Raw genomic sequence first — 19628 nt, forward strand, 5'->3', positions numbered from 1 at the left:
GGAATACCTATTCCGACATTTAGCACCTGGCGCTTTAAATCTGAGGCCCTCAAAGATATTGTGTTTAAGGCTGAAATACTGGCTGACATCAAATCCTTTTTTGAGCACAATTCCCTTCATGATACGTCAGCTGCGGTCAGGTGGGACACCTTTAAGGTTTTATCGGGGGAATGTCTAGCTCTCGCGAGGCCGGGGTGCTGGAGGCAATGAGAGCTGCCCTAGATCGTTCTGAAGCCAAACTGAAGCAACTGGAGCTGCAGAGCTCTACTAGGGCTGACCCCGCCATACTCTCCCAAATTAGCGATGAACTCCAGTCGTACAATACACTTGCTGCCAGTGAGATTCGGTACTTTAGCCGCCAGGAAATACGGTGAGGGCAACAGACCGGGGAAAACATTGGCAGCACTTGTCAGAGGAGAGTCTGCCTGGACCCAGATTGGTTCTATCAAAGATGAGAATGGCAAACCACAATGAGCGGACCAACGAATCCTACATATATTTACCGAGTTCTACAAATCCCTCTACTCCCAGCCTGCTGAGCACACCGAACACCACATGCGTGAGCTTCTTGACCAGATCCCCACCACAGAAATTTCCCCTTCTACACGGGACCAGCTTGACTCCCCAATAACATTAGACGAAATCGTAAAGGCCATCTCAGATCTGCTCAAAGGTAAAGTGCCGGGCCCCGACGGGCTTACCACCGAATTCTACCAGGAACACATTTGCTATCTTAGCCCCCAGGTTGCTCAAGGTGTGGGACGAATCACTCCGAGTCTCTATCCTTCCCCCCTCCATGCGGGAGGCTGTTATCATGGTTCTGCTAAAACCTGGTAAACCTGATGACGAATGTGGGTCCTATAGACCTCTCTCCCTCATGAACCTTGACACGAAGATCTTTGCTAAAATCATAGCGAATCGTTTCCTGCCTATTATGACAAACTTAGTCCATGAGGACCAGGCGGGTTTTGTCCCAGGAAGATCAACCTCCCACAATATTAGAAGACCGTTTAGTGTGATGTCCCGTATAGACCAGGATGTGCAGGCTGTGGCGGTCACACTAGACGCTCAGAAGGCCTTCAATATGGTCTCCTGGAGGTAGATCTGGTTGGTTCTGGAGATAATGAACTTTGGCCCAAACATGATTAGGTTCATTAAACTTTTATATACCTCACCTGTGGCGTGAGTAAGAGCTAACTCATCAACATCTGATCTCTTCACACTCTTTAGGGGTACCCGACAAGGATGCCCCTTCTCCCCGATCCTTTTTGCCCTAGCAATAGAGTCGATGGCGGATTATGTCCGTGCATGCCACGCCCGCAAGGGAATTAGACTGAAAGACAACCCCGAAATTATATCCCTGTATGCAGACGACATACTGCTATACATTAGAGACCCGGGAGCCCATCTTGACCCTATACTGAGAGATATCACTCGCATCGGCACCCACTCCGGATTTACAATTAACTACTCAAAATCTGAGATCTTCCTGCTTAGTAAATCTTCCCAACAACCCGCCACTGAATATCCACTCCGCTGGTCCCCGGACGGTGTCAGATATCTGGGTTTTTGGATATCCCTCACCAAAGCCACCTTGCTCGCTGATAACTACTCTGCGGTGGCACAAATAGTCGAGACTAAAATTTCATGGTGGCTGACGCTTCCATTGTCCATGGCTGGCCGGCTGTGTCTCATTAAAATGATACTACTTCCCAAGCTCCTCTACACCTTCAGTAACATACCCATATGGCCTGGGAGGGAATACTTTGCCAAATTACACACACTATGTGCACAGTTCCTATGGCACTCTGGAGCGGTCCGCAAGAAGTGGACTGACATGGCGCTTCCATATGAACAAGGGGGACTCAAGGATCTGGATCTATCAGAGTACTGGACCGCGGCCCAAGGCCAACATGCCACGCATTGGTACCCTGGCTCCCCGGCGCGTCCACATGTTAAATTGGAGCAACTGGCAGCTGCAGGCACCAACATAATGTCCCTTATGCTGCATCAACATTATGCACCCGACTCTCCTATTGATCCCCCTGCCACTACCCTTTATGCCTGGTCACGCCTGCTATACCCGACAGCCGAATCCTCCCCATACTACAAAAGGCTCCCGGTGTGGGCCTTCCCTGGTTTAGAACCTACGCATGATACTGCTCTAGCCCGCTATTGGGGGGCGATGGGATATCAGGCATTAGCTGACTTCTACCCTGAGGGCAGGTTCATTGACCCCCAAACTTGGAAACAAGGGCACACCGGATCCGCTCTAGAGACCCTCCAATATTATCGACTCCGGGCTGCATTCCGTACTAAATGGCCATCCTTTCCAGATGAGCCCTCAGACGATCCAGCTATCGCATACATTGCTAACTCTGGTGGCGCCCGGGGCATCCTCTCTTCATTGTATAAAATCATTCAGGATACTGCCCCGATGCAAGTCCTTAAGGCGCATGGCTATTGGGCTTCTGAACTGGGTCTGGAAATAACCAATGAGGTTTGGAGGGAGATGTGCCAACACACTAAAAAGGTCTCCCTTAATTTTCGCTATCGCGCTATGCAATATAAGCTCCTAAACAGGCTATACTATACTCCACACGGGACCTCGAGGTTCAACCACACTACACTGCACCCCTACCCCCGTTGCGGGGCGGAACAAGCCTATCACTTACATATGTTCTGGGCCTGCAATAAACTGCTTGAATTCTGGAACAGCGTTTTAGAAACACTCACTATAATCACCGAAACTGTGGTTGATCCTGATCCCTTATCAGTTCTGTTTGGCGTCTGGAGAACAGATGACTCTAGACGTCTGGCTAAATTCTTGAACATAAGTTGTGTGATAGCTAAAAAATGCATACTCCAGAATTGGAAAAGCTCTTCCCCTCCGGCCCATCAGAAATGGCTGCGCTTCCTCACCTGGTCGCGAAACTAAGAAGAGAAATACCTGGCTATGCTCCAGGCCCGATTACGTCCCAAAAACATATGGGCTGAATTCAACATTTATCTTAACAATCAAAGTGAAAGTCCACCAAGGTCTGGCTTGTCCCCCGAGCCGTTGGGTCCTACTCCTACACCATGAACTCTGCTATCCTCTCTTCTCTTGTGATGATCTGGTGATGTTGTGTTTAATGTACTATAATTACTGTACGGCTACAAAATGTTTTTGCTATATCTAATGATTGCCTTGATGTATGTGCTCATTGCAAACATTTGCCACCAAAAATAAAAGTTTAAAAAAAAAAACGCCACTTTTTGTCAAAACAGAGGTGAGCGTGTAACTTAGATGGCACTCCAATAATTAAATAAAAGGGAGAGAAAAAGGCAGGTCATAATGATAGAACAGTTCCCAACACTTTTAAGAGATAAAAACAAGTTAGTGAAGGCAGAGTCTACTGTAGAGCCAAAGTTCATAGGCCAGGTCCACTTTAAATGGAGCAAGGTGAAATGTGCCCAAGATCACACAGTTGCGGTGCATTCAAGTCTTTGTAGAAATGTTCAAAAGAGGTTAGGGTGGTTCAAAAGATAAAGTTAGAAGGTCTGGGGACCAACCCAGTTGGAAAGCAAAGGATTTAAGGGTCACCTTGAGCAAACCGAAGAAAGGGAGGTCAGGTGGAACACAGTACCTTTAAAGTTGAGGAAGCTCCAGCGGTGGCAGTTGTTCCTGGCAGCGGGTGCAGTTCGTGGTTTCGACCAGAGGAAGAGAGGATCTCGTCGAGGAGGAAACTTGGAGTCGTTGCACTGCCCAGGGAAGAAACCAGCCGCGGAGTTCGTCGGTTAAAAGGTGAATTCCTGGTATTCGCGGTCCCAGTGGTGAAGCTTGGCTATCCGGCCGCCGGGATGCTTGGCACGGGCGGTTCGACCAAGAGACGTCCTGGAAGGCGAAATGGCGAACTGGTTGATCCCACCAGCTCAGAGGAAGAAGACTCTTTCAGCAGAAGATCTTCTCTTGTCGTTGGAAAAGTGGTGAGGTCGTTGCAGCAGGGCTCCACCGGTGGTATCTTTGTTGCAGATGGCTCAGCTTCTCCCCTCTTTGGATTTCTTAGGTCCTCTGGCGACTTCTAAAGTTCCAGTCCCAAAAGCCCTGCTTTTATGCAGAAAAACGCCCATTCAACAGCCTAGCTGTCACTCAAACATGCTAAGTGGTGAGCTGGGCGGCTCACCGCTGGCCCAATAAGAACAGAGTGTGACTTGGGTTGCTAAGGCAACGCAGTCCAGGGTGCCAATTCCCCCACCCACACATCCTGTGGAACCCAGACAGAGTGGCACCACTTTGGAGGGCTTCTGTGGAGAAGCCCGCCGAAAAGTGGAACAAAGGGCCCGACCTTGGTTGGAGTTACAGAGACAGACACGAACGCCATTTTAGAAAAGAGTTCTGGCAAAAAGACCCAACCAGTGATTTAATATTAAATAAATAAACCGGCGGTATCTTTAACATTGCACCAAAATGTGGTGCGTTTAAAATCAATGGGAAAATCCCATAGGAAATATTCCGGTGGAATATTTTGCGTTGGTAACCACTGCCACCAGCCAGAAACTCGACAAGGGGGGACTGGACAGTGCCCCCTTGGAAACAGCCCAGGGGCAAATCGAAATAACCCCTTCCAGTACTTCCACAATATGATGGCTTGTACTGGTTCTGTTCACAATTTTGGACTAGTAAAGTCAATGGTGACTTTACATGCTCTGGGAGACAGTAGTCAGTCCCAGGGTATGGAGTCTATGTTTGGGGGTCACTATGATACCCCTGTGTTACTGCACTGAGGGTGCTGTGTAACAGATGTACAAAAACAGATGATACCCTATGGAGTAAACAAAAACATAGCCCATAAGCACACAAAAGGTCAAAGACATACCTCAAATCATGCCTAAGAGTGGGAGGAAAAGAGTCTCACTCTTAGCAGGAGAAAAAAACAAACCCCAAAAATCCAGCAAAGCTGCTGGGGGACTCACTAGGTTGGGGAAATTAGCCTATACAGAGAATTCTCCCTAGCACTCTGTCCCTAACATCTCCCCGTCTTCCTCAGCCTCCACTCTAGCACTTCACCATCATGGTTACATCCTAAGAGCAGCTGGCCATACTGCCTACCTGCACCTAGAAATGTCCAATGTTGGTTGTCCTTAATCAATGTATGTCTACTAACTGGGGTGCAGCCTTGGAACAGCAGCATGGGTGCAGAGATAGTGTGAGGGCATTCCTGCCCTGGTGTTAAGTGGGTTGGGCATGAGCTTAAAATGCTGGCAAGCCTCCAAATTGTCCAGCGATGCCTGCTGACTGGAACAAAAGCAACCATGAGATCCTGAGTGTTGTCCTGCCAAGGAGAAACCAAGATGCATTTATGTGTCCCTTCCACGAAAGCGCTACACCAGAGACCACTGCTGCATAAGCAAGCCAATAACATTTGGGGGCTGGGGGGGCATTGGGAGACGTGCAAATCTCACCGCAGTTTGTTAGTGCAGGTAACTGGCATCAAGTCTAGCTTCCTCACAGAATAGCCAAGTAACCACCTTTGGTTGAGCTGAAAATACTTTCAGGGAGCTGAGCCTGCACACTTACTGGCATTCTGTTCTACTGTCCTGTGGATGGTAGTGGAGCAGAATGAGTCACATTTGTCTTCAGGTGAAGACACAACAAGTTCAACCTCATGTCTTCGTCTGGTTCTCAGAGTCACCTGGGGGGTTGGGGTGGGGGAGGGAACACCTTTTTCACCGGGTGGCGAGGGGAAGATGAACATTTTAGCTCTAGTATGTTTCAATCAAGGAGGTGGCTAATCAGTGATAAACAAAATCTAGCATAACTTGCAAACATGTCCCGGCGGCTGCCCTGCCCTACCTGCAATACTCACCAGCCACACCATTGCATCTCGGTTACTTGGTCTTTCCGCTTCAGAACAGGTGAAAAGCTGCACTAGCCGACAGTCTTGCTTGCTGAGGAAAGAGGAGCCACCCAGCAAGGACAGTAATGCACAAAACCAATAGAAATGCTTGTTTACCAATTCTCAAGCAGGTGGAATGTTTAAATGACAGTTGCCAAGTGGTAAGAAGGCACTTCTACAAGCAGTTAATTTATTCTGGAAGCATGGACATCACTTTTCCCCTTGAAAAACAATTTTTCAAATCAGGCCCAAAATCTTTACTAACATATTGCATTGCCAAACTGTTTTTTCTTCTGTGTGCATCTCTATGACTTGACTGAAAAACTGCATAACACATAGAAGCTTTTTTTCGGCTGACATCATTTTGCATTCATTTTCTTATATTCTTCCATTCCAAATAGGGAAAACAAAGTTACTGCCATACCATTTCTGGTCCACATAAGTATTTGTATATTTGTCATTTCAGTATACAATGTGATTTGTGTACAAAATACTGGGAAAACATAGGACAGTGCTCAAAATCTGTGAGCACTGTCCTGTGTGTTCGTGGGATTGTGCTTGCACTTCAGATTTCTAGCTCCCTGCTGCCGGCATGCGCCATGTTGCCAGCAGCAGGGAGCTACAAATCTGAAGTGCAAGCAAAATCCTGTGAACACAGAACATTGCTCACATGAGCACTGTCCACTGTGTATTTGAGGGATTTTGCTCGCACTTCGGATTTCTAGCTCCTGCTGTCAGCAATACGGCGCATGCCGGCAGCAAGGAGCTAGAAATTCTGCATGCGAGCAAAATCCTGCGAACACACCGAGGACAGTGCTCACATCAGAGAGGATCTCTGACGTAGACACTGTTGGGTGTCATGTCTTATTGCAAGTGTATTTAAACACTTTACAGTTGGTTTAAAAACCTTGGGGAAGGAAAACAATGGAAAGGGAATGCATTGAAGGACAAAAATAGAGGTTTAGTGAGCCAGACAGTTTATGTGTGAAGCTGAACACAACCAGTCTGATTGCGGGACCAGGCGGGGCAAGTCTCTGCATGACCCTTCTCAGCTAACAGAGGCAATCATTGAGCCAGTAAGGGTTCGAGCACTACATGACATGTATCGCAACATTACCGATTTTGTGTTGTAAGACATTTATACATACTAAAACTGATTTAAAAAGGACGAGCAACAGCACTAGCTATATAAACAAGGAAATGAAACGCAGAAAGGACAAATAATTACTGCTGCCGAAAGTATTGTAAATGACTTTAGCTATTTAAAAAAAATTATACTCACATGATTTAAAAGTAAATGTATCATTTTATTTGGAAGATGCATGGTATCTTTCCTATGCAAAGATGGCCGCTAGTTTTGGCTTGTTTCCAGAGAGCTTCCTTAGAGACAGTTATCCAAGTTGGCTGTCCGCATGGAAGAGCTCGAAGAGTTCCGAGATGGGCAGGAATGGGTGGGATTAGCCATAGGGATTAGCATGACTAGGGGCAACGAATGGGAGGGATTCAATAACCTAACAACTGTCTATCCCTCCTCATAGGTCATCTCCATAGGAAAAGCATTACAGACCCTCATTGAAAGCCCATATTTGGAGCTCTTAAGTTAAATCTCTTACTTTAATGACAATAGTTTTGGTTTAAAGGTAGCGCTTTCGGTGCCACCTAATAGCCCAAACCAAAAACAAATACAGCTTTCCCCATCCTTGTAGCAAAACCATGGAACTCCATTCCAACAGAAACCGGGACAACAGAAACCAACTAAAGTTTAGAAAATTGTTAAAACCATCTTTGTTCATTCCACCAGGATAGACAACTAATAATAACCCAGCGAAAGACGAGCAGACTACAACAGGCCGGTACAACACTGCCACCATCGCATGAGCAAACATAATTTCAACAAAGGGAATATTACAATGAACACAATGACTAAATGCTCAACAACGAACATGATAATATTCTCCAAATTACAGCAACCCTAAGGAATGGGGCTTGCATGCCAAACTGGTGCAGACCTTCCAGAGCCACTTCCACAACAGAATCAGAGAATCTTACATGGAACAGAAAGACAAAAAACATATCTAAAAGAAAACACAGACATAAAAAAAAAAATTAACCGGTTTGTGCAAAATACCCAACCAACTCACAACCTCGCTTTTCACCCACCTTCACTCAACATTCTATGACAAGCCTGAAGGCGAGCATTATGCTTCATCTTCTTTTCCTAGTACTCCTCAGCAGTTCAACAAACATATATAAAACTCTGAAAAGTGTCGAGCAGTAACTTTTCTTTCTTAAAACTACAAGTCCCATAGTCTCTGTACTCCATCTCTCTTCAGCCAGCCATGACACACATCCTGTCCGTGGGCGGCTCCTCTTCCTTTACTGCTCTTCAAGCAGATAAGTACCATTTCCATTCCTCTTGGTGTATCAGATGTTTAGATGGATTTAAACTGATTGAGGAGAGATTGTTTGTGTATGAAGAGTATGATAGCAATGTAAACTGAGAAAGATATAACATATCAGAGCGAAATGTGCATTTTGACTTAACAGTATGATATGCGCGTAAGTCAGCATTCATCGCAAAGGATAGACAAAGCAGTGCCGGTGTGAGGATGCCTATAGCAGATAAGCAGCGGTGAGCGGCCCCGTACCGTATTCCTGGTACTCCAGGGGCGCGGCCTTGCGGAGCGCAGACTAAGTGCTGCCGACCCCCTCCCTCAGGGAGGCAGGACATAGGCGCTCACGGCGCTCCAACCCCCACCCTCGTGGAGGCGGGGACGGAGCGCTCACGTAGTAGCGCATATGCGCATGTGTCGTAGTACAAAGCGACAAGAGTTCTATGAGGACACCGGATCCGGCGGTGATGGTCTGAATATATTTAAATAAGCGATTATCTGGAATCGCCAGCGCAGCAGAGGCCGCTAGAGAAGCGATACGCCTCGGTGGAGCAGCAGCTGCGCGCAGGCCAGCTACCAGCAGCACAGGAGATATCTCCCTTCACTGCATCAAGTGCTCCCCGTGCAGCAAAGCAGCTGAGACCACACGGAAAAGGCGAGATTTTCTTGCGACCAGCCTAATTAGGGCATAAGAGAACAAATTGACAGTCGGGTGCAGCCACAAAAAAAAGAAAAGGAAAAAAAAAGAGAAATAAAGAATAGAATACAGAGCATCGCTAGGAGCAGTTGGCATGCTAAGACACCTGAAACAGGTACTCAGGCACACAGCACAGATTGGAAAATGTCCGAATTTGAGTGGAGCGAGGAGGAACAACCTCTGAACCTCGCTGCCAGCTTCAAAGAAGTGCTGGGGAGCTCCCTAGTCGATGCTGTGGCTCAAGGGGTGAGGCCCCTACAAGAAGACTGGAGACACTAGAAGCTACGCTCACGCAACCCAGTGAAGGCACCATGGAGACGGAGCGCACGCCCACAGGACCCCCAGGAACAGGATCTAAGTGGAGTAAACAGGCCCGTAAGAGGAAATCCTCTGACGACCCCCAGGGCCCATCAGCCGGGGCAAGAGAAAAGGCCCCAGAGGTAGCCGACGCCTTCACTAAGTTTGAAGAGGCTTACCTACAGCGTCAGGCAGTGCCAGACCTCATGACCCCCCACTCTAGAGGAAGATAATAAAGGAGATGGCCCAGGCTCGGAAGAGGAGCCGACGGGAGACCTTTCCTCGCAAGAGGGAGAAGAGATTAGAGAGGAAGAATGGGCGAAGCCCAGCGGAGGTAAAAGAGCCCGTAAGGAGAAGCAAATCCAGGAGGACATGTTTGATCCAGATAGCATCTGAAACCCAAGGTCCACAGAGTGGCAACCATCCCCTAGGGTGGCACGATACATGACAACGCCTGCAAGCAGAATGCCCTCGCCCAGACCTCCCAGGGAAGGTGGCAGAGACCCCCGAGCTCAATCCCAAGATGCTGACATTTGTGTCCAAAACCAGCAAGGATCCCCCAAGGGTAACGACAGGTCATGGAGGAGCTGCCAAGAGAAGGTGTTGGACTTCACAGGGCCCCACGCGAAGATCATGGATCTGGCAGAGAGAGCGAAAGATACAGGGGAGGAAGTAGACCCCGACGAACTGGCCGGTTGGGCACAAAGTGCAGTCGCATCAGAGAGAAGAAGAGGCCTGCTACTAAAGACTGACCCGAAGCTGAGCGATCTTGCATCTTCCGAAGCTGGAGAAGCAGCTCAAGGATTCCTTTTCGGAGAGACCTTTGGGTCTCAAAAAATACCAACCGGAGAATTAATATTAATTAAATAAACCGGCGGTATGTCCGAGGCTACCGTAAATAATTAAATAAAGATAGTAGCCTAAAACAATGGGAAATCCCATAGGAAAATATTCGCGGTTGAATATAAAAAGTAGTATCCACTGCCACCAGCCAAAACTCGATCAGGGGGGACGGAGACGTGCCCCCTCGACTAACAGACCCTGGGGCAATCAAATTGCCCCAGCCAGTACATCCACAATATGATGTTTTGTACTGGTTCTGTTCAGAATTTAAGACTAGTAAAGTCAATGGTGACTTTACATGCCCTGGGAGACAGTAGTCAGTCCCAGGGTATGGAGTCTATACTGGGAGGTCACTAAGACACCCCTGTGTCACTGCACTGAGGGTGCTGTGTAACACATATCACAAAAACCCTATGGAGTAAAAGACCCCATAGCCCATTAAACACTTCTAGATCCAAAAACACACTCAAATCATGTCCAAGAGTGAGGGTAAAAGAGTCTCACTCTTGGCAGGAGAAAAAAATAAACCCCAAAAATCCAGCAAACCTGCTGGGGGCCTCACTAGGTTAGAAAATTCAGCCTAAACAGAGAATTCTTCCTAACAACCTGTAGTCTTAATCTTCTGTAGTGCTCCCTAAGGGAACTGCACAGGATTATGCCTAACAGAGACGAGGAGCATGGTAGCTCGAGAGGCCGAGAGGTCAACGGCTGTTAAATCAACAAGTTTGAGAGTCTTCGCACTGTTGGCGGGACAGAGTTATGCAGTTCAAGTGACAGTTCAGAACATGTAAAAGCAGAGGAGGAGCCCAGGGACAGGATGTGCGTCATGGCTGGGCTGAAGAGCGGTGGACTACAGAGACTATGGGACTTGTAGTTTTAAGAAAGAAACGTTACTGTTGGACACTTTTCTGAGTTTTATATATGTTTGTTGAGCTGCTGAGGAATAGTAATAAAAGAAGTTGAAGCATAATGCTCACCTCCTAGTCTTTAATAGAATTAATACTCCCTGCGCAGCTGTCAGGGGTAATCTTGATTCTCAGCTACTCACAGACACAAAACAGCTAATGAAAACCCTCAGCCCACTCCAATATAGTTACAACTCTATAGCTCTACAATAAACTGCTAAACCTATCCACTGGCCAAAACACAAAGATCCTGCCCAGGTCTCCCATCTGGAAACCAAACACCTCCAGGGTGCATATCACAATCCACCTAGAGTAATCGCCCACACAAATGCCAGTTTCTCTGGGTTCTCCACACACCAACAGTTGAGTACACCACCTTATTTCCCTCTACTTCCTTAAAACACCACCCTCTGCCCCATCCTGGTTTCTTTAATTTCAGAGCCACAAGGTCTCCTGAGGACTATGAAAATGGCAGCGATGCACAGTAGAAATTCCAAAAACACAACATAATATATCTGGCACAATAGAAGAAATTGGTAATACTGTTTTCATAATGAAATAAAAGTAGAAACAGGACAAATGTGTACTGGCAACTATGACCGACGAATAATATAAAAATAAATACATATAGCCTTACCTCCAACTCTTTCTCCGGGCTTTGAGAATGCTCTTTTGGTTTCTTCCACATCTTTGGTGAAGGGGGTTCTGTGTGGGTTTGAATACAATGTCAGGAGGTAATATCCAAAACATGTGGTTCAAGGACAATGTGGTAAAAAGGTAAAATAAATGCCATTGTTTTACAGTTTCTTAATAGCCTGCACCCTTAATTACAGAATGAGCCCATGAGACTAAACAATTTAAGTAAATAAACAGTTAAATACATATGTGCATTCCTTCATGGAATTCGCCATATGAAATGGAGGGCCTCAAAAAGGCACAGCCACCAATGTGGGGCATATCAGAGTTCTGTGTGATTTGAAAGCTGTCCTGCCCAGCTCCTCTCCTTTCATCCAGTGTGCACAGGATGAGATCCCCAATGTATAACTATACAGCAAGTTCGGCTGACTTAATCTAACACAACCAAACACGCTGACCTCTAGAGGCACATGAATAGGATTATCTCCATTTGAAATTAAGTATTGGGCCAAAGGATCTTTTTTGTAAAGTTAAAGGGTGTCCATCATTACTGTACCATTGACACAAACTGCTTTACTGCATTGATATTCCGTTACAAACAAAGATGAAGAGGAGCCGTCTCCCTTTATGTGCTTCTTTATCTTCATATCGTTTAAGTTTGCCTCCCTTTAAAAGGACTGACATCTACATCAGGCAACACACAGATGATGCTTTTTTTCCCCCTCCGTTTTCTTTACTTTGCACTAACCGGTGCTGACTTGTGAAGTGTTGTTTGTTTAAGGACCCCTTTGAAATATTCTTTTTGAGAATTGTCATTTGATTTCATATGGTATCATGGCATTTGTGTACTAGATCAGGTCATCTTACACCCTTAGGGAGAACCATTAGAATCTTTTAACATGACCCGAAGAAGAAAGTGCTGTATGCATGTGTTTTATATTGAAATATGTTGGTCGGTAAACATGTTCTAGGTAAATGCAACAATTGGAATTACGAGGTTGAGCATTTTCTACCTACCCTGTACAAAACTGATTCACGCTACTTTCCAGTAATGGTTTTTAACAATAGAACAAGTGACTTTTTTGTATGAATGTACTATTAAAGTTAGTATGATATATGATTGAGCGTAGTGGCTATGGTTTTCTTTATCGCTTTTCTTTCTTTGTTTGGCCACCCAATGCTTTGTTGTGTGTGTATATCTATACACACATTGTATATGCATATAAATATAGATGTGTAGGCATTACAATTATTATAAAATGTATTTTTGTTTCTGCTTTTACACAACAAATGTGTGAATTTAAAAGCCAGTCTTTAATTTTCTTTTATAGCCTAACTAGTGTGAAAGCCAGTGTACACGGGCCAAAGTGCGCGAGGAGAGACATTTTCAGGTTGTTAATATTACATATCGCCTTATATATTTCTAAGGCAACAACTCCTATACTGGTGACGACAAGTGAAGTGGGCAGTCTCTACTGCGCATTACTATAGAAAAACATACATCTGGCCTTTAATTATATGATTGATACGAACAACTTTTCTATTTTCCAGCTAAACCGAAGTGGGGTTGAAAAAAGGACTTTTCTGTGCCCCCAGGCCCACCTGTGCCCCCATCTTGCTTCCTTCCCCTCTGAGCGCCCTCTTCCCGGTTCATAGCCTTCCCACCTCCCACCCCGCCCCCCCGCTCCGATTGGAGGTTGGATCTGTGTGTGTTGGTTCATATCCGACCTAACAGGGAAGCCCTCTGCCCGGCAGCCCCTACGGCTAAGGGCCCCAAGGCAAAGGGCGTCTTCTACAGAGGCGGCTCCAGAGAGTGTCAGCAGGTGTCCAAAGGAGAAGCGAGAAGCCAGTTGCCTGCCGCCAACCAGCACCAACCACTAAAGTAAGTGTGGCACTGGTGGGGACAAAAGCAATCACTTTACTCCAGAAAGCCTTGCCACTCATAATTAGCAATAACCTACCTCTGAACCGTAAATGCTTGCATATGCCACACTTAAACAGACCTGTGAGCCACACTTAAACCGACCTGTGAATGTTAGCGTGCGCCACACCTCGATGTAGTCAGGAATGTTAGTGTGCATCTAACCCTCATTTAGATGGAGGTGTGAAGTTCGGCCTTCATCAGTTGCTCGCCGGCAGTGTTCTATTCTGCCTCTTAAGACTGTGTTCTAGATAGCGCGCTCAGCATTGAGCTTGCACCAAAAGTCTACTGTGTTGAATGGCGACCTAGATATTGCAGCCAAGCAACATTCATTTTGTACAAAAAAAGCTTACTGTGTTGAATTCTGCATCCAGATATTGTGGTCAAGCAACATTGAGTTTGCACTAAAAAGCGTACTGTGTTCAGTTGAGTTCTGCATCTAGTTATTGTGGCCAACCGACATTGAGTTTGTACTAAAAAACTTACTGTGTTGAATTCTGCATTTTAAGACTGTGTCACTCCTAGATATTGGGGTCAAGCAATACTGTGTTGCATTCCACCCCCTGTGCTTCGAGTTCACTGAAATATTACTGTTTTGAATCCTACCTCCTAAAGACTGTCACAACTAGATTCCACGCACCAAGATAACTGTGTTGGCCTCTGCATCGCGAGGAAACCTACCCCATAGGGCTTCCCCACTTCAGGATGGCGACCCGGAACTCCCCCTTACACCACGCCATGACTCCCCGCCACCCATCTAAATCTAAAACGAGAGCTTCACTCTGGCACGCCTCCCACCTCCCTCCTCTTAAACCCTCCCACCCCTCCCGTCCCAACCAAACATCGCTCCCAACCCACCCGCCACTGAGAACTCCCTAGTAACCCTCGCTGTGACACCCCACCCCATATCTAACTCCCAAGCCAGAGGAGCCAGATGGCGCTCCAAACATCCAAAAGCCTCTGTTTTTTCCATCCCTTCCCCCCACCCTCCTGCGATCATACCTCCCCTCCTCTCACCCCCAAAACCTCAGAGTCCCCACCCCCAACCCATCACTGAGCTATACACACACCCTCCTTTCCCCCGTCCCCTGCCCTATTCCCCCCCATCTACACAAGCCAACATCCCCCGCCATATCCCTTCACCTCTCTAAAAACTGCAAGTCTCGCCCTGGCAAGAACAGTGGCCTCATCCCCATCACCCTCCGACCCCCCCAACCCCCACTCTCTCTCACACACCAACTGCACTGAAAACCCTGAAAAGTAGAAAACGAGCCTGGTCCCCTTCAATGACGATCTACGCCTCACCTCTCCTACCTCAACCCAACCCCACAATCTCTCACCCCCGACCATCACCACACTCCCCCTACCCTCGCCCTGCTTCCAGCCCCTCTCCCCTCACTTCTCCCCCCGCACACTTGACATCCCCAGCCCCTTGCGATTCACACAATCTCTGGTCCAAAAACCCCTCCCCGCCCTCTGACCAACTGCCCGCCCGCACCCGCCTTCCCAACTCTACCTTCCCCCCTCTCACATCCTCCTCCGCCCGCCTACTCTTCCCAACCACCATCGACCTGACCCCACCATTCATCAACGAGAACCTGCTGACAGCCTACCTTCCCTCTTCCCTTCCTCTGCCCTACCCCCACTACTCCCCTTACACCCCCTACCCACACCCCTACAACCTCCAGGGCAACTCCCCACTCCGAAGTCAGACGTATCCTTTTCAATGGCTTCTCTGTAGCAAAAAATAGACACAGCATCCTCTCCTCTGCCAATCCTGACCTAGTCTTTATCACGGAAACCTGGTTCTCCGACGACTTTACCCTGTTGCTCATGAGGCTTTCCCCCCAACTAATCCCTCATCCTGCTCAACAGACCCTCTAGGGGAGGCGGCATGGCAATCCTTTTCAAATCTCACTTCTCCGTCTCACTCGTCGACTCCCAGACATGCACTCCATCATGCAAATCCTTCTTGTTAAACTTTCACTGCCTCCGACGTTCTCCCACAGCTTTCTAATCATCTACAGACCTCCCGGTTATGACAGACATTTCACAACCAACCTCTGTGACTATAGGCACCATCCAAATAAACCACACCTCTCTGTCTCTACTAGGAGATTCAATATCTGGTTAGACATCTCCACCAACCCCACGACCCATTCACTGGTCGACAGCCTTGATGCGCTTAACCTCTCACTTCATATGAACGGCCCAAATCATTCTAAAGGGCACAGCCTAGATGCTATCTTCAGCTCTCATGACCTGATACATCTAACCCCCCCCCGGCTTACCACTCATCTGGTCAGATCAACTTGTCGTCCCTTTCACCATCCTCTCCCCCGCCTCCGCCCCCACCCCCGAACCAACTGCAATGCTGCAAATGCTGGAACAAACTAAAGATCCTCCCTGACCTAGCCGAAGCCCTGCTTCACAGACCCCTCCGATACTACCCCCCTGATGAATCTCTAACCATCGACTCCTTCGACCCATGGCTCAACGACTCACTAATTCCGCTCACCCCCTCATGCCGCTCCTCCTCACGCCTCGGACCATTTTCCAAATGGTTTACTCCTGAGCTGAGGAATGCCAAACAACTAAATAAATCCCTTTAACGCAAATGGCAAGAGAAAAAAAACAATTTCAGTCGATCCACCTTCCCCCCCTTGCACCATCACAACTAAAAAGCAGAAATCCGAAAAACCAAAAAGACCCACTACAACAATCGGATTCTCAACTGTGGAAACCGCAGCAAGGAACTCCACAGAATCATATCGGAATTCGTCAAACCCACCTATACCTCTGCCCATTCTACCCCATCACAATCACTCTCTCTCTCGCTCCACTTCTACACCATTGCTCTCGACAGAACGACTTCCCTTAACAACAAACTGGCCTGCCTCTCCCCGCCCCAAAATCCGACCAATGGATAGAGTGGATGAATCTGGATGGAACGAATAGAGTAGATGGAACGGATAGAACTGATAGGGGGGTTGGAATGGACAGAGGGGATGGAATGGACAGAGGGGATGTAATCGATAGAGTGGATGGAATGGCAGCAAGGCATGAGAGCTTTTTCAGCTTTCTGCATGCTCCCAGTTCTTTATTTTTTTTTTAATCATCTTACACCTCCCTTTGGTGCTTTGCCTTCCCCAGCACATGTCGGCTGCAGGTGGCTTCACGAGATGCGCATCCTGTGATCGCTCGATCCCGGCCTCTGACCCCCATGCGCTCGGTCTTGAGTGCCTGGGCCCCGACCACCGATGGGACACAAATGTGCGGCTTGCAGCTCTATCAGTCACTGAGCCTTGAAGAATTGGGCCAGGCGGCCGTCTATGCCATCTCAGTACAAGAGCAAGTGGACTAGGTTCTGTCACTGGGCTCACAAGAGGCTGGACCACCTCACCTGATCCCTGGACGACATGCTGGCTTTTTCCGCACATCTGGCTCGTTCTGGCGTTCAGGTCGATACCTGCAGCACATATTTGGCGGCCATTGGGGCCTACAATAATTCCCGATAGCATGTTTTTCTCCATGGTCAACCCGTTGTTTAAGGCACACCTCAAGGGGTTGTCAAGGCTCTTTTTGCTCCGGTCCACAGGCTGCACCCGGTCTGGGTCCTCAGAGTGGTTCTTGCAGCTTTGCAGTGCAATCCCTTCGAGTCAATGGCCTCGCTGGACATCAGGTTAGTGACACAAGGCAGTGCTGTTGGTGGTGCTCACTTCGGCATGTAGGGTCAGAGAGCTGCAGGCTCTGTCGTCATGCGAGCCCTTCACCACTTTTCATAACAAGGTCATCTTGCGCACTCATACAAACCTCTTGTACAAGGTTGTGTCACCATTCCATTTGAATCAGGACATGTGCCTGCCAGTGTTCTTTCCGAACCTCAGTTGGAAGCTGAAAGAGTTCTGCATAGCTTGGACCTAAAGAGAGTGCTCAAGTTCAATCTCTCTCGGAAAAAAACCCTTCCGGGAGTCCGAGGCTTTGTTCATCACCTTTTGGGGCTCCTCTTCTGGCACCAAGGCTTCCAAAGCTTCTATCGCCCGTTGGATGGTCCAGGCAATTTCGGAGGCATATACGGCCATGGGTAAGCCAGTTTCCATGGGGATCCATGCCCATGCGGTCAGAGGAAAGGCTACGGGCTGTTGCCTTTCAGAGGCATGCTTCTTGAGATGTCATCAGCAGGGAAGCTGCTTGGGCCACTACATCTGCATTCTGTAAGCACTATTCCCTGGATACCAGCTCCAGGAGAGATGCAGAGTTCGGTCATGCGGTTCTGAAGAACATTTTTGCTTCTTCTTAAGTATAAGGTAGGTTGTCACAGCTCCACCCAATGGTCTTGTTTGGTGGAACTTCCCTTCAAGGATGGAGGAAAGGGGACAGGACCTATGAGTAATTAAAGTTACTCACTGTAGTGACTAGAATACCCATGTCCTTAGTCCCCCTTTCCTCCGTATGTCCCACCCACCATCCCCCGCTTGTATGCCAGGGGCTAACATATTCAGCATAGCAAGGTATTAAAGCGTCCAATGTGTTAAAAGGGGACTGAGGTGAGGTGCCGGAGGGCAGGGTCTTAGGGGTGTTCCAATGCCACACCACCGCCCGCTGTACTAAATTTAAAGGGGAAGCTCAATTTACGCTGCCAAAGGTTCTGGCACAGTCCCCATGTCAGGGGACGCCCACAAGGATGGGGGAAAGGGAACTAAGACTATGAGTACTCTAGTCACTACAGTGAGTAACTTTTGTTTTAAACAGCTTTTATTGATTTTATAGGTTACAATTTACATGTCCAAAAACAAACAGCTCATATTGCATTACAGTTTTTGCAGGAGCACTAAAATTGAAACAAAAAAAGACCTTAAAACGCCTAACCCACATCCACCCATTCCCTCACCCCCTGCTTGCCTAAACTGTAAGCATTCTGGGGACTGCCTCAACTGCCCCGTGTAGATCCGTCTAGTGGTTCGCCAAGTGTGTCAGATGATCCCGACACCCCACTCTCCCATGCAAACATGGTCTGTATCAAAACATTCCATGCTAGTGCGTCTTCATTAGTGTCTAGCCGCCATAGTTGTAATGCTGGCCCCCAGGCGGCTGCTTCTGCTAGAGCCCACATTTTCAGGTCTCTCCACCAGTCTGCTATGCTAGGTCCTTTGTGGGATTTCCATGCCCTCGCTATACACCGCTTTGCTAGTATGTATGCCAGATCTTTCCTTTTGTGCATGTGTCTTGCAGATTCAGGGCGTGCAAACCAACCCAGTAGACAAGCTGCTGGAGTCTGCGTTCCCATCTGGTACCCGCCCCAGCCCATCCTCTCATCCACCCACGTCCAATATACTATAATGGTGGGACACGTTCATAACATAAGCAGCACTCCCACCTCCGAGGCCCTGCATCGTGGGAAGAGATGTGGCTGTGCACCAGTAAATTTTGATATTCTCAAAGAGGTCGGGTATGTTCTGTGCGTCATAAATAATTGTATCAGTTGGAGCCTGGCATTCCTAGACACCTTTTTATGGTAGCGCAGTATCTCAGACCAGTGCAAATCCGAGAATGGGATACCCTAGATCCTCCTCCCACTTACGCCTAATCGCTAGCGCATGGGGGGTCCCCCTGTCAGCAGTAATTCTTAAATTCTAGAGACAGAATGCCCCCCCCTCCGAAATATCATACAGTATGCCAATAATTGCATGTTTCTCTAATATTTCCCTAAAAGCAGGCCATCGGCGCGTGATTGCGTTATTGATGGTATTTCATAATAAGAACGGTCCGTGATGCAGACCAGTGCCTGCGACCAGCTCCTGGAATGGCTTAAAGGGGGAGTCGTGCAGCAGGTCTCCTATCGTGGCTACCAAGCACTCTTCCCAAATCAAGCGTATTCCCAAAAATGCCTGAGAGCTGGCCTGCACCATCAAAACCAAAGGGATATGTGCGTAGATTGGATCATGTAAGCCAATTAATTTGCAAGCCCTGTCCCACATTTGTATACGCAACCTCACTAAATGAGAACTCTGGTCGTTACGGGACCTTCTGCTCCACACTACCTCCTTCAAGAAAAGG

At 47.7% G+C, this 19628-nt stretch overlaps 1 protein-coding gene across 12 annotated transcripts in view; it reads right to left on the reverse strand.

The window, feature by feature from the left end:
* Positions 1-19628, reverse strand: part of EIF4G3 (eukaryotic translation initiation factor 4 gamma 3) — a 4880525-nt gene that overhangs the window by 2606948 nt on the left and 2253949 nt on the right. For all 12 annotated transcript variants that reach the window (XM_069610350.1, XM_069610349.1, XM_069610345.1 and 9 more), the window contains one exon: positions 11652-11719. In XM_069610350.1, coding sequence (XP_069466451.1) covers positions 11652-11719 — 68 coding nt within the window. The remainder of the gene's footprint in view (positions 1-11651; positions 11720-19628) is intronic.

The sequence above is a fragment of the Ambystoma mexicanum genome, chromosome 8 (genome assembly GCF_040938575.1).
Source record: "Ambystoma mexicanum isolate Mex_15411 chromosome 8, UKY_AmexF1_1, whole genome shotgun sequence".
In the NCBI taxonomy this organism is placed as follows: Eukaryota; Metazoa; Chordata; class Amphibia; order Caudata; family Ambystomatidae; genus Ambystoma; species Ambystoma mexicanum.